The 15,383-nt window shown below is 43.6% G+C and overlaps 1 protein-coding gene across 1 annotated transcript; it reads right to left on the bottom strand.

Annotated features, from left to right (window-relative positions):
- Positions 1-261: 261 nt before the first annotated feature.
- On the bottom strand, positions 262-8,563 carry LOC112114876 (5-hydroxytryptamine receptor 3A-like). The gene is made up of 8 exons (XM_026654601.2): positions 8,518-8,563; positions 8,072-8,229; positions 6,831-6,875; positions 6,631-6,740; positions 5,495-5,664; positions 3,764-3,924; positions 877-1,087; positions 262-593 (listed from the first exon to the last, which is right to left on the bottom strand). Exons 1-8 carry the CDS (start codon positions 8,561-8,563, stop codon positions 400-402), a joined length of 1,095 nt encoding a protein of 364 aa, XP_026510386.1. The 3' UTR covers positions 262-399.
- Between the last annotated feature and the right edge of the window lie 6,820 nt (positions 8,564-15,383).

The following is a 15,383-nucleotide window of genomic DNA, read 5'->3' as shown; positions in this document are numbered from 1 at the left end:
GAGCAGAGGCCTGCATGATGCTAAACTTGACTTTATTTGCTTGATAGGTTAATAAAAACTTCATACATCTTTCTATCAGAAAATCTCAGGGACTTTTCTGGCTCAAGGGACTTGTGGGGCTGGCCAGAATTGGTGGACTCTGCATGGGGCTGGGTTTACAGCTGAGCCTACATAAATAATAAAGGTGCAGCTCTTTTGTGTACATATATGTTGCCTACATATATTACATTAGTATAATATACGCACCATAATGATGTTGAAAGATAGGTGTCTGTGTGAATTTATGATCAAATGTGGCCTGAAACACAGTGGACATGGGTTCTAAGCCTGCTAACGTGATTGATTTCCAGAGATAAGGGGCTCCCTACTGACAGAACCCTGCTACTGGATACAGAGTATTCACATGTAGGTAACCAAACACCAACCCTGCTTGCGTAGGAGGGTTCCAGATGTTGTTCTAGCTTGCTTGCGGCATCTCAGCAGTTTCATAGCCTTGAGTATAGGGTGTAGGGGTTTCTTCTTCAGCTGCATTAATAGGCAGGTCTCCAATACACCCATAATCATTAGGACAAAGACACCTATGAAAAACATCACTGCAAAAGAAGATGAAGAGGATGTGATTGATAAACTCTCTGCCTTACTACTTCTAGATCCATAATTCTATCTACTGTGGGCTTCTGCTTTATAGAAGAAATATAGTGTCCCAAGTCCAGAAACTGCTCTGCATAGGGACTTCTAGTATTACAGCTCTACTGCAGTGACTAGTGTTCCTCTTCTTACTATCTTTGAATAGGCGACACGTTTGTACTCTGCTCTCTTCCTTACATTCAGTGTATGTCTAATATAAAGTGACTTTTACTTAGTAAAGACAAGTACCTATTATGGGTGGGTCATCGGAAGAAGTGGGAAGAATGTCCTTAAGAATCAGAGCTAACACAGACTCTCCAATGATGAGTGACAGCTGGAAGCTGATCTTGTCCCCATAAGAGCTGGCACTGAACAAAATAGCCATATCCAATAAGTAGAGCACACATGTTGGAAAGATAAGGTTCAAAACGTATAAAATGGGTCGTCTTTTCATGGAGATCTGGAGGGAACAAGGCAAACATGAAATAACAGAATGGCCTGGATTAGTGCTGGTCTTGATGGGATAAGACTGATGCCTCCAACTGTGAAGATAAGAACGGCCATAGTGGGTCAGACCAAAGGTCCATCTAGCCCAGTATCCTGTCTTCTGACAGTGGCCAATGACAGGTTCCCTGGAGGGAATGAACAGAACAGGTAATCCTCAAGTGATCCATCCCCTGTTGTCCATTCCCAGCTTCTGGCAAACAGAGGCTAGGGACACCATCCTGGCTAATACCCATTGATAGACCTACCCTCCATTAACTTATCTAGTTGGTTTTTTTAACTGTGTTATAGTCTTGGCCTTCACAACATCCTCTGGCAAGGAGTTCCATAGGTTGACTGTGTGTTGTGTGAAAAAATACTTCCTCTTGCTTGTTTTAAACCTGCTGTCTATTAATTTCATTAGGTAACCCCTAGTTCTTCTGTTATGAGAGAGAATAAAGAACACTTCCTTATTTACTTTCTCTGCACCAGTCATGGTTTTATAGACCTCTATCATATCCCTCCTTAGCTGTCTCTTTTCCAAGCTGAAAAGTCCCAGTCTTATTAATCTCTCCCCATATGGAAGCCATTCCATACCCCTAATCATTTCCCCCCCCCCTGAACCTTTTCCCATTCCAATATATCTTTTTTGAGATGGAGCAACCACATCTTCATGCAGTATTCAAGATGTGGGCGTACCATGGATTTATATAGAGGCAATATGATATGTTCTGTCTTATTATCTATCCCTAGCTTAATGATTCCCAACATTCTGTTCACTTTTTGAACTATTAATGCCCATTGAGTGGATGTTTTCTGTGAACTATCCACAATGACTCCAAGATCTTTCTTGAGTTATAACAGCTAATTTAGACCCCATTAGACCCATATATGTATAATTGGGATTATGTTTTCCCAATGTGCATTACTTTGCATTTATCAACATTGAAGTTCATCTGCCGTTTTGTTGCCAAGTCACACAGTTTTCTGAGATCCTTTTGTAGCTCTTCACAGTCTGCTTGGGACTTAACTATTTTGAGTAGTTTTGCATCATCTGCAAATTTTGCCACCTCACTGTTTACCCCTTTTTCCAGATCATTTATGAATATGGTGAATAGTACTGGTCCCAGAGCAGATCCCTGGGGACACCACTATTTACCTCTCTCCATTCTGAAAACTGACCCTTTATTCCTAACCTTTGTTTCCTATCTTTTAACCAGTTACCAATCCATTACAGGACCTTCCCTCTTATCCCATGACAGCTTAACTCTCCAACTGTGGTTGGAATCCAGGCTACCGCTATCAACTCAAAGGTGGGAATAGGCCCCAGTGGGCTTCCTACCCTCTAGTGCAGCCTAAGCTTCAAGTGCCAGCCATAAACACTCACCCTCATCCTGTCCCCGACTTCCTTTCCTTACTTCATTTCCTGTATGCTAACCCCAACTTCCCATCCTCTTCTTCCACCTGTCCTGCTAGCTCTTCCTTACCTGCCCATCTCTTTCTACCACCTACTTCCAGTGACTTCACCTAACCCCCTTTACCCTAATTTTGGGTCGAGCGCTATGTTCTATGCACTCTTGCTATTTTAATACCGGTATTCTCTGTATCAATATTCATGCACACGTGCCCGTTGAATACATATACCCTCACCTCTCTGGTTTCTTTTTCTTCTACTCTCCTAAACACACACATTGAAATGGGAGTGGGCAAAAAGGTCCATCTAGTGCAGTAAGCTGTCTCAGAGTGGCCTGTACTAGATGCCTCAAAGGAAGATGAAACCGCCTTAGACCACATCCTCAGCTGGTATAAATCAGTGTAGCTCCAGTGATGTCAGTGGAGCTACAGCAATTTGTACCTACTGAGGATCTGGACCCATAACTGTGTAGTTCTATATCATGAAAATATGTCTTTGTTACCAGCTATGAAGGAATCCAGCGACTTTCCAGCATTAGTGTCTGACCCCATATGCTTCTATGAGAGCTGTACTGTCAAAGCTCATTTTGCTTAAGCATGATCTGGCTTTGGTTCCACCCTCTTTTTGGCCTTGCCTCCTGCATTGTTAGAACCGAGATGCTAGGAATGTGGCAGTGGAACTGGTACCATGAGTTGTCTTGGGCACCTGTGCTGCTGGATTTGTGAGACTGCTGTCGTTCTCCCGTTTAGACATGGGAGTTGCCTATTTCCCCCATGAACTTTTTGCAGAACACAGCACTTGGCATGAGCAGCAGATCGTGCTCTTTCTTGATTCAGCTCTACAGATCTACATTGTAGGGGTCAGGCAGAGGCTGCAGAGATGCCACATTCTGAGACCTCCATTTAGAGGTATGTAACTTTCATTTTTATCAGATCATTCTGTTTTGAGATTTTAAACTCCCACGAAGTTGCTAATGCAGCAATACTAACTCTTGGACATAAGCGAATAATATATATCTCCCTGGACCTTTTGTTAAAATATCTATAATTTTATAAAGCGCTTTGCCTGGTAGGGAATGTGTATTTGTAATTGTGGGGGTTAGTCCTTTAAAGATGACTAGATTTTGCTTGGGTTGTGTTTTTAGTTTTTGTAGCTGAGCCCTGATATTCTGAAGGGCGCGTTTATGATAAATCAATGAATGAAATATATAGTGTGTGAAATACACTGATGATGCAATACCTGATAGATGATCACAGCAAACTCTTCTTTGTCCACTGACTCTGTGTATTCTATGATGTTTATGTTCATGAACTTCCATTCTCCATTGGTCAGGTGATAAAGTTGGCTTTGTTTATTCGCCTCTTCTGTTGTCTGATTGGACAGGAGTACAATGTCTGTTACTGTTTGAGGAAAGAAAGTGAAGACAAAGTGGTTTAAAGGTGGTTCCTTTCTCAGTGCAGGGAGTTCAGATCAGCCACCATAGTCCAGGTGTGTATTCAGAAGGAGGGAAGAGAAGGTTAAGATTCCCCCTCCAGTGGGAAAATTACATCTCTTGCCCGAAACAGAACTAGTCGTGTACTTGGAGCTTGAGTCTTACTCCAGGGTAAACTGGGAATAACGTCATTGAAATCAATGGAGTTATACCAGTATGAGATCAGAATCTGGCCCAAAGGTCATTGCTTAAATGGGAACAGATGTCTGCTGACAGTAGGAGTTTCATAACTCCGTTGGTCTTGGATACTTGGTTGAATTCTATCTCCTATCTTATGGCCTTGATCCAAATCCTAATGAAGTCAGTGGGAGTCTTTCCACTGACTCCAGTGAGCTTTAGATCATGCACTTACAGGAGCAGTTGGCAGTGAATGTCTCTTTCCTGTGCTTCCATAAATACTTGGGAGTAGCTACTATGTGGGCCTCTTCTGCACAGACTCACTACTGCAAGCACATTCCTTTAGCTACAGAAGGATGATCCTTAAGGTGGCAACTGTGCAAATGGAGCATTTTCTTAGGAAAAATATCTAAGTCTCGATACCGAGATGGCTAGCCCCCTTCCCTGGAATGTTTCACTCCCAGATGTGAACTGGGCCTGTTTAATACTGGCATTCCTAGCAAAGAGTTTCCTCTTCAAATCGTAGCTGGTTGACTTTCTGTAAGAGCTGCTTTAGCCAAACACAAGTTATTGGACTCAATTCAGGGGTAATTGGGTGACATTTAATGGCTTGTGAGAGACAGAAGGTCAGACTAGATGATCTAATGATCCCTTCTGCCTTTAAACTCCAGGAATGTCATGAAACATTTGCTACCTTTAGTTTAACGAAGCCAAATACTTTTCAAGTGAAACTGAATTATTAGAATAGTTGTAGCTAAATGGACACCTGTCTATGCAAACAATAAAAGATCATGCTTGAAAGTAAGTCTTGCCTCCCCGTTTCTGCGACTACCATGGTGGGGATAAAATAAGAAAGCATGCAGCAGTCCAGACCCTAGATCTCTAGCCTGGAACTCAAATCTCTAAGTCTGGGTCCCATCCTGCAGCCCTTTGTCAGTCATGTGAGTAGTCCTCTCAACTTCAGCCCTTGGAGTTCTATTTTGTATCTAGACCCTCAGGCACATTTTAAGGACTAGATCTTGCAAACTCTTATACAAGTAATCTCTATTGCAGTCCGTGGGACTAGTCATTTGACTAAGCTGTCCACTCCTGGGAGTAGACGCTTTACAGAGGCAAATCCTGGATTCTTCCAGAGATATAGATATAGGAGACTCCATAGTGGGAGATCGTGCTATAGCCCAGTTTTTCCCTTACGCCATTTTTTTTTTTTAAACACAGTGGACAGTATTGAGTAGTGAACATAAAAATGTCAATAGTAGATCAGACCTGTGATCCGTCTAGTCCATTGACTAGTTGGGGACAGTGGCCAGCACCAGCCAATCCAGTCTAGTTGTAGTAAAAGTGAATAAGAACGGACATACCTGAATACATAACTGAGGATATGCTCATGGTGCACGTCTGGGTGTCAAATGGAAACTGGTGCATCTCCAAGCTGCACGTTATGGTGGTCTGGTGCTGTTGGGTTGTGCTAATGATGCCGTTGTGAGTGATGGACAGAAAGGGCCTGCTGAGAGATTTCTCTTCATCCACTCTGAAGGAACCGATGATTCAACAACAATGAAGAGTAAAATGACCAAACGCTTGTTGCAGATCGAAGACCATATTTTATTTGCAAACTCACTGTTAGTCTGACTTTGAATGGTCAGTGAACCTTACTACATACAACAGGAAACAGAAGAGAGAGGGCGAGTGACAGCAAGTAACCAGGGATGAGAGAGTTAAAACAAACAGGAGAGGCCAAAAAGGCTGTGGGAGGAGATAGGAGAGACTGGAAGAGAGAAAGTCTGGGGCGCAGAGAAGGGCTGATAACCCCCATCTACACCAAGACTTGTAGTGCACCCCATTAGCGTGCTAGATGAGACAGGAAGAACGTTCAAGGACACATGAACCACTTGCCCCATTGGACCAGGGACTGTTGGCCTAATTCTGATCTCACACTGCCTCCACCCTCTAACTGAATTACTCCTGATTTCCACCATGTAAAGTGAGAGCAGAATCAGGCCCTATGTCTTTATTTGTGTCTTGTGCAGTGCTGAGCACGCTTTTGCTGCTTAACAAATAATCATTAATAATTAACCATTTAGGGACAATACCAAATATCATAGTACTGCGGGCATCTCCTGGACCTCCAGAATAAACAGTGACAGGAGCCTCTAAGCTACGCTGTTAGAGTCTGTCTCCTTTTGATTGGCTTCCTTGTCTCTCGATAATTTTCCCATAGCCTGCAACGCTCTACTAGTGCCTCCTCACTCAGGGACTAAAAAACCACAGTTTTATTTAATGAATATTTTCCTACAGTAGCATGAGATCAGGTAATTGATTCTTAGCTATTTCGTACCCCTTCTTCCCCCGCACAATTCATCCTGCAAAACCTTTCCTTATGTGAGTAATCCTCACTCAGATGAGTCAGTCCCATTGATCTTAGTGGAAACCATCATGTCCCTTGTAATTATCCCTCTTACGGAAGTAAGTTGAAATTAGCCAAGGAGAGTCTTACTGTTCATAAATGATGATATATGGGGACCAAAATGTATCCACTGGCAGAACGAGTTTGGAAATGTTACAGAAATCCTGAGGATTCCAAGTCACAAAGACATTTTTCCACTCCTAGAGGAAAGAGAAATCACAGAATGGAAACAATTTCTGGACTCACAGCACACAGGAAATAGCTTTGATTTTACAGAAAAAATTTCTTACCATGGTCACTAAGAAATAGACTGTGACAGTTTGAAGCTTTTCAGTCTAGAGAAACAAAATGGGAAAGTGATTATCATGATTTCATTTACTAAAATAGGTACAGAACTTAGAGGCTGTTCAGCGTTTTTCTTACAATGATGGCGTGATGGGTGTCAGAGATATGAGAAAATCAGGTCAGGCCAATAACTTACTGTTCTTGGTCTTACCCTCCCATTCTACTCTCCAGTTTGTAAGATCCAATGTTTGGAAAAAATAGTTGCCTGATAGAATCCACCTGGCTATGTAAATCTGTGCTGGGAGAGGATCCAGAGCAGTAGAATGGGAGAAAATTTGCAACATGGCTCAGGGAAATAGAGTCTACAGAATCTGATCATAAGAATGGCCCTACTGGGTCAGACCAAAGGTCCATCTAGCCCAGTATCCTGTCTTCCGACAGGGGCCAGTGCCAGGTGCCTCAGAGGGAATGAACAGAACAGATAATCATCAAGTGATCCATCCTCTGCCGCTCATTCCCAGCTTCTGGCAAACAGGTCCCTGATATATAAAGAGGGAAAAAACAAACAAGAACTGCACAAGTCTCTACTCACTCTCCCCGCTCCCCACAACTCCACTTTGCTGTAACACCAGATAATAATGTGGGTTTCCTTCACCCAGGCTAAGCAGAGGGTGGTGTTTCCCTTGTAAGAGGCGCTTTTTTGTGTGTGATGTCTGTGTGCAGGAAACAAAAAGAAAGAAGTTCTGATGAAATCCAAATCAAGGGCCAAATTCCTGAGTATTCTTGGACAACTTTGCAGTGTCTTGGCAGCTCAGGGCAGCTTAACAGGTTAATTAAAAAGTTGATAGGAGGCTGCTATAGAAATGAATTTTGCCCTGGACTTAGATCTTTTAGAGCTCATTTTAATGTGACACCTGTTCAATATGTGATCACTAAAACAATTTTAAATAACTCTCTCATTTGTGCGGATGTGACAAACTATTTTACACCTGGCATCTCCAACAAATATTGCTCTGGATTCTACTTTCAAACCACAGCCATGAAGTCTGGAGAAGGTCAGAAGAAGACCGAAGGTTTGGGTTCTACTCTCTCACATCAGTGACAGTAACTGGGGTTACTCCCGATTTGCGCTGGTATGAGTGAGAGAAGAATCACTCATTCACTTTAGGATCATCAGCTGCCTTAACTTGTCAATTTACACAATATTTCCTACTATACAGAATAATAAAGAGGTTTGTTTTCTTACCACCGAGAGGATGGAAATCAGTATAAATTGTGTCTCCACTTTCAACGGCTCTTTCCAATTTTCCTTGGGTATTGTATGTAGTGGGGGTGCCTTTTCAGAGGAGATATTTAGGTACTGAAGAACGTCATCGTACTTACAGCGCTGTTCTGGGGCAGCACCTGTGGAAATAAAATGAAAGTCTGGTTACATCCAAATTCATTTTATCAGAGCAATACCGGGCAGGATCTTAGCATACACCACACAGCCAGCCTATAGGATGGGAATGCATCAGAGAATAAAAGACATTGGGCTGTAGCTTCTAGGAAACCACTGTCAGATCTTTGTCCCCTTTCACAGTGGCAGGACTAAGGTGCCCGTCTTAATCTTCCTCATCCATGTATGAGAATATAAATTACTCATGGGTATTCCAGTTGGTTTTCCCCTAATTCTACTACAATTTAACTTACCTGTTGCCATAGACAAAGTGAGAATAGCTAAGAATGCTTCCCACATTGTTCCCCTTTTCCTAATGAAGCAAATGGTACAGCTAATGCTACAGCTAGTTGCCAGTGGCTATCAGCTGATATGCAGCTGGTGATTTGATATTAATCAGTGTAGGGAGGAAGCTTATGTAATTGAAGCCTTGTTTTTTTTTATGAAAAATTCAGTGATAATGGCACAATGCACTCAGCTGGCTCTTGGGATCAGCTCGTCAAATTATTGTTAATAAATTGATGTTATGGGGCCAATGCTGTGGTAGGAATAATTTGCTTTAACCCCATCATCATCCCATCATGTTCCCATTATGTCTCTGGCGTTAGGGCAGCAACAAAGCTCCTCCACTCCTGTCTGTTTCTGGGAAGTCTTTCAATGGTTCCCCAATTGTGCCCCAGGTTTTTCAGCTCAACTGCCACAGCTCTTCGCCATGTTGTTTTGGGGCAGACTCGTTTTCGCTTTCCTTCAGGTGTCCATCTTAATGCTATTCTGGTGATGGAATCAGTTTCCATCCGAAGCACATGACCGATCCATCTCCAGCGCCTCCAGGCAATGATGGTGCTCAGATCCTCTTGGCTGCACTGTGTGAATAGGTCTTGGTTTGAGATTGTTCTGGGCCAAAAGATGTGGAGGATTTTTCTGAGGCAGGTTGTATGGAATGAAGACAGTTTGGACATGTCACGCTTTCTTATTCTCCAGCATTTTGCACTATAAAGTAGTGTTGAAAGTACACAGCTCTGATAAATCTTGAGTTTGGTTTTGGTGTTGTATTTTGATGATTTCCAAACTGTATTTAAGTTCCTGAAGGTGTTCCCGGCATTATTGATTTTGTTCCGGATGTCCTGGCTTGTTCCACTGTCCTGGCTGATGGTGCTGTCCAAGTATGTGAATGTTTCTATCTTGGTGACAACATGATCCTCTATCCGTACTGGTGATGGTGAGGTAATATTAAAGGTCATGATATCTGTCTTATTACAGTTGACTTTCAGTCCAATTTGCTGGCTGAATATGTTGAGTCGAGTTGTTTTTTCTTGTATATGGTGTTTGGGTATGTGATAGGAGAGTGAGATCATCTGCAAAGTCCAGGTCTTCAAGGGATGAGAAGGGTGTCCATTTAATGCCTCTTGGCATATCTTCTGTTGTATGCTGCATTACCCAGTCGATGGCAATGGTTGAAGAGGATTGCAGACCTGATACACCCCTGACGTATTCCTGTTTTGACTTCAAAACTGTGATCAACACTGCATGTAAAGTTGGAATAGAAGCTTTTGATTATGTTGATTATACAGAGAGGGATTCGATAGGCCCACAGAATGCACCATGGGCTGGTCCTGTGAATGATATCAAAAGCCTTCTCAAAGTCTATGAAGTTTATGTAAAGTTGCCATTGCCATTCTAAGCATTGCTCTCTTATGTTTCATAGAGTGAAGATCTGGTCTGTGCATCCACACCCTTTCCGAAAACCGGCTTGCTCTTTTCTGAGAGCGCTATCAATTGCCTCTGGACTATGATCTTACACAATACCTTGCTTGGCACAGATAAAAGTGTGATACCAAGCCAGTTATTACAATCACTGAGAGTTCCTTTCTTTGGTATCTTCACTATAACCCCATTGGTCCACTCATCTGGCACTTTCCCCCCTTTCTGATGTAAATAGAGGGGCCAGGATAGATGCTGCTAACTCAGGATTTACCTTGAATAATTCTGCATTCAAGTTATCCTTGCCAGGAGCTTTCCCATTTTTTAAGGATTTGATGGCTTGAATGATCTCTTCCTTAGTTTGGGTGTCTGTGTTGATATCAAGAACTTCTGCCTCCCGGATGTTTGTTTCCTCTTTAGGTGGCTCCTTGTTCAGCAATTCTCTGAAATGCTCTGTCCAGCGCATTTCTTGTTCTTTTTCTGTTGTCAGTAGGTGGCCTTGTTTGTCCCTGATGAAAGTGTTTGTTGGTCTCTGTCATTTACCACTGATAAGCTGCATCATTTTGTAGACGGTTCCTTGTTCACCACGAACAGCTGCATCCTCTGCTTGTGTTGCCAGATTATCAATATAATGTCGTTTGTCTGCCTTCACAAGCCCTTTGACCTCCCGGTGTGCCTTGCTATACTGCTCGTGGTATTTGTCCTTTAGCTTCTGGGATTGTGTCTAAAACTTTTTTCTTCAGAGCTCATCTGGTTTCTATGGCATTCCATGTGCTGGGTGTAATCCACTCCCTTCTTCTCTTCTGCCTGTAGCCTAGACAGGCTTCACTGCTCTGTTTATAGATTGTTGTTACTTTGTCCCAGTTCTTGTTGATCTCCCTGTGATGTTACACCCCGTATTCTTCATAGAAATATTGTTGTGATATGAATATGGCATAACTAAGATATGTTTTATGCAAGATGGGCCATGAAAGGTATAATTGAAAAAGCGGTGGCCAGCACATCCCTCGGCCCGCACCGCTTCCCGCAGCCCCCATTGGCCTGGAGTGGTGAACCGCGGCCAGTGGGAGCCGCGATCGGCCGAACCTGTGGATGCGGCAGGTAAACAAACCGGCCCGGCCCGCCAGGGTGCTTATCTTGGCGGGCCGCGTGCCAAAGGTTGCCGATCCCTGGTCTATGTCCTTTTTTTTTTTTTTTTTTTTTTTGGTGGACCCACACGTCTCAATTTTAGCTTGATGGAGTCTGACACAAGGTGGTGGTCATTGCCAACATCTTCTCCCCTTTTCACTTTCACATCTGTCGGTGAGCGTCCCCATTTGCGATTGATCATTATATGGTCAATCTGATTCTTATCTCTGCCGTTTAGGGAACACCATGTCAGCTTGTGAATTTCATGATGTTGAAATAGGGTTCTGCCTATGGTTAGGTCATTCATATTGCAGAAATCAACAATCCTCTCTTCGTTTTCATTCATGGTGCCACACCCATGTCTTCCCATTTGCTCTGTTGTTGTTTGTGTTGTCCTTATCGACCTTGGCATTCAAGTCTCCCATGACGATAGTTAGGTTGTGGCGTGGTACTCTCTTGAACTCCGCCTGTAATGTAATATAGAATTTGTCCTTTGCTTCTTCATCACTGTCATTTGTCAGAGCATAGCACTTATTCAGGGCGATATTATTGTGTTTCCCTTTCAGTTTGGCTTTCATAAGTCTGCTGCTGATGGACTTCCACTCAAGCAGGGACTGCTCCACTCCCTTCTTCAAAAGGATGGCAACACCCTCATGGTGTTGTACATCATCCCATCCAGAATACAGCAAAGCTTCTCCTGACGCTGTTGTTAATTTTCCTGATCCCGTCAATCTGCTGTTGCTGACACCCAGGATGTGTAAGCTGAAGAGTCTCATCTCTCTGTGACCTGAACTAGCTTCCCTGTTTCATACAATGTCCATATGTTCCAAAACCCAAGTTTGTTTTTTCTCTTGGGATACGTCTACGCTATCTGTCGGATCGGTGGGTAGCGATCGATCTATCGGGGATCGATTTATTGTGTGTAGTGTAGACGCGATAAATCGATCCCCGATCACTCTCCCGTAGACTGCTGAACTCCAGCAGTGCGAGAGGCGGAAGCAAAGTCGACGGGGGAGCCGCGGCCATCGATCCAGCGCCGTGAGGACACGAAGTAAGTAATTTTAATTCGATCTAAGATACGTCCACTTCATCTACGCTATTCTAGTAGCTGAAGTTGAAGATCGACCTTCCCCCCCCAGTGTAGACCAGGCCTTGGTGTTGAGAACTTCAGTCTTCATGCCAGTGGCTTCCTTTCAGCTTTCGCCACGAATCCCATAGCCCCCATAAAAAAAAAAAAAAAGAAAAAAACTTATGCAGAGAAAAAAGGAAGGATTCAACCTCACAAAGTGTAATGCTAAAAGCTTTAGCCCTTTAAGGGCCAAATCTTGTGCATTTTTATGTGTCTGGTTTAAATCTGATCCAACTCCACTGACCTGCCTGGGTTTTCTCTGGAAATGGATTCCCTCTGAGTTTTTACTGGCCTGAGAGAGCATCATTTGGGGCTACACAGCCCAATTAAGATTCTCTTTTATCTCTCTGCATTCCTGTCCCCATATGTAGGCTGCTCAGGAGAGGTGAGTTACCCTGTGGTAGAAATTCTCCATTTTCTAAACCATCAGTCCTTTCACACATTCACCTCACCCTTAGCTCTTTTACCTTTTGTGCGGTGAGCAGACAATTTCAGCACCTAGACATCATTCCCTAGAACTTCCTATCCCTAATTCCCAGTGAGGGTTTGTCACTTCCCTTTATGTCACTTTTTTCAATTAAAAAATCCCTCTAACTTCTACATGTCTACTGTGTTTGACCCCTGGGAGACTTTGGCAGGAGCTGGAGGGGCAACAGCAGGATACAGTTTCATCTCCGAAAGCATTTAAGTCCATGGAGTAACATTAGGGGTGATTTGGCCTATGCATTATGTAGCCAATTAGTTCATTGTATCATTTAACTGTGTTATCCATTGTCATGGCAAACTCCTCTGTTAGTCCATACGTAATCAATGTGTGAGAAATAGATTTCGGTTGTATGGATAGTGTGACAGGGTCAGGCCAGATGGCTACAGGAGAGTGTTAGAAGGCAGATATATTAGTCCCAGATTAAGTAGATCCCTTTTCCCTGGGTAAGGTAACAGGGGCAGTTCCAGAACAAGCAGGAACTTGCTGGAACCAATTAAGGCAGGCAGGCTAATTAGGACACCTGGAGCCAATTAAGAAGAAACTGCTAGAATCAATTAGGACAGGCTGGCTAATCAGGGCACCTGAGTTTAAAAAGGACCGCGCTTCAGTTTGTGGCATGCATGCGCGGAGCTGGGAGCAAGAGGCACTAGGAGCTGAGAGTGAGAAGGTGTACTGCTGGAGGACTGAGGAGTACAAGCCTTATCAGACACCAGGAGAAAGGTCCTGTGGTGAGGATAAAGAAGGTGTTGGGAGGAGGCCATGGGGAAGTAGCCCAGGGAATTGTAGCTGTCACGCAGCTGTTCCAGGAGGCACTCTAGACAGCTACAGTTCACAGGGCCCTGGGCTGGAACCCAGAGTAGAGGGCAGGCCCAGGTTCCCCCCAAACCTCCCAACTCCTGATCAGACACAGGAGGAGTTGACCTGGACTGTGGGTTCCACCAGAGGGGAAGGTCTCTGGGCTGTTCCCAGACCCACATGGTGAATCTCTGAGGCGAGAAAATCCGCCAATAAGTGCAGGACCCACCAAGGTAGAGGAGGAACTTTGTCACAATAGGTAGAGATACACTCCTATGATGCTATCCTACTTGTGAGATTGACAACTAGTTAGGAGTGATGAGTGTGTATTGGGTAAATAAGAAAAGCAAGGCTGTAATGCAAGGCCTACAGGCTAAGGCTTGTAAGAGTTTAGCTTAATCATGCTAGGCCTCAGGCTTAAGGAGGCATGATATACGTAGGTGACCTAGGACTAACCCTGTGCCAGTCAAATTACAAGATTATGTAAAGAATGTGCCAATAGGTGATGGTCAGGAAAATATGCCGCCTGTACCCATCTAGACCACAAGACGTGATTGTAACATTATGAAAAGTTCTACTCTTACCGCAGGTTACCATGGAAACATGTTTACATAGATACTAATGAGATGAAGGGGATCAAAGGTGACAACCTATGAAAAGTGGGGCACCCCAAAATTTATGGGGTGTGAAAGTACAGAGGATGTAAGGGTGTGAAGCTCTTGTCAAACCAGGAGCAGGGGAAAGAGAGTTGGTTGGCTGGATGGGGTGTCAATCACCCAGAGAGACAGGAGAGGGACTTCCTTACCCTGCAAAGGGTCCTGGGTAGAGAAGCCCTTTATAAATTACCTTGGCTTCTAATTGAGAGTGAGAGAATTACAGGAGGGAAGACCTGGTGATGGATTCTAGGCCTGTTGGAGGTATGTTATGGAAGGTATTCCTTTCTGTTGGGATTTATTTATTTAAAATAAATCGAGGCTTTTTTGTTTTTAAATTTGTCCAAAGTGGGTCTTGCTGCTTATCGGACAGCCTTGCCGCTGCACTGTGCCACAGAGGAATTGACCCCTGGTCTTCCATATCCCAGGTAAGTGCCCTAAGAACTAAGGATGGCTGTCTTGTGAATGGAGCCCTTTGAAAATGCTTGGGAACAAAATGTTCTGGGTTAAACATGTTTTGTTTGATCTTAAATAAACTTTTTTGGTTCACTGAAATTTTTCATGACTTTTAGATTGTTTGATTTTTTTTTTCAGTTGGTGCTGAAAAGATAAGCGTTTCCCCCACTCTAATCACTTGCCGTAACAACTTCATCTAGCTCTAAAGTTGTATGAAATTAACAAACTACTTTCCTGGTAAGAAAGTTACATGGTCTCTTAGTGCTGGCAGTTTATCCACCTTAGTTCCCTCTGCTTAAAGTGCCAGCTGTGTCCTGACATCCATTCTTCACCACAGGTCCGCTCCCTGCACTGTTTAGGTTCCATAGGCTTGGCGCCTTCACAACTGCCCAGACTTGCTTCACTTGGTGCATCTCTAAAGCACAATCTTCCTGACTTCAGATTCTCTGCATCCCCAACTTCTGTGCTTTGCAGGCTATGCAAAGCTTAGGAACCCCAGAGGGTCATGATCTCAGATCCCTTTTATAAAACACACCCCATCCAAAACTAAAAAGGCCTGTGGAGGGGAGCTCTTTCTTAGGTATCGTAGAGGCTAGACTGGTAGTTAGTGAGACTTTGCAAAGCTCTCACTTGCCTGCCATGGTCCCCCTGACTGTCTCTGCATTCTCTGGTTTGTTCTTTGATGTGGAAGATCCTTCCATGCTGAACACGGCTGCTCCTTCACTAGTTTATTATCTAGCAAACACAGCTGGCTCATATGCTTGTATGTCT

The sequence above is a fragment of the Terrapene carolina genome, unplaced genomic scaffold (genome assembly GCF_002925995.2).
Source record: "Terrapene carolina triunguis isolate 2854851 unplaced genomic scaffold, T_m_triunguis-2.0 Scaffold192, whole genome shotgun sequence".
Lineage (NCBI taxonomy): Eukaryota > Metazoa > Chordata > Testudines > Emydidae > Terrapene > Terrapene triunguis.
This window is presented reverse-complemented; position numbering and strand designations above follow the sequence as displayed.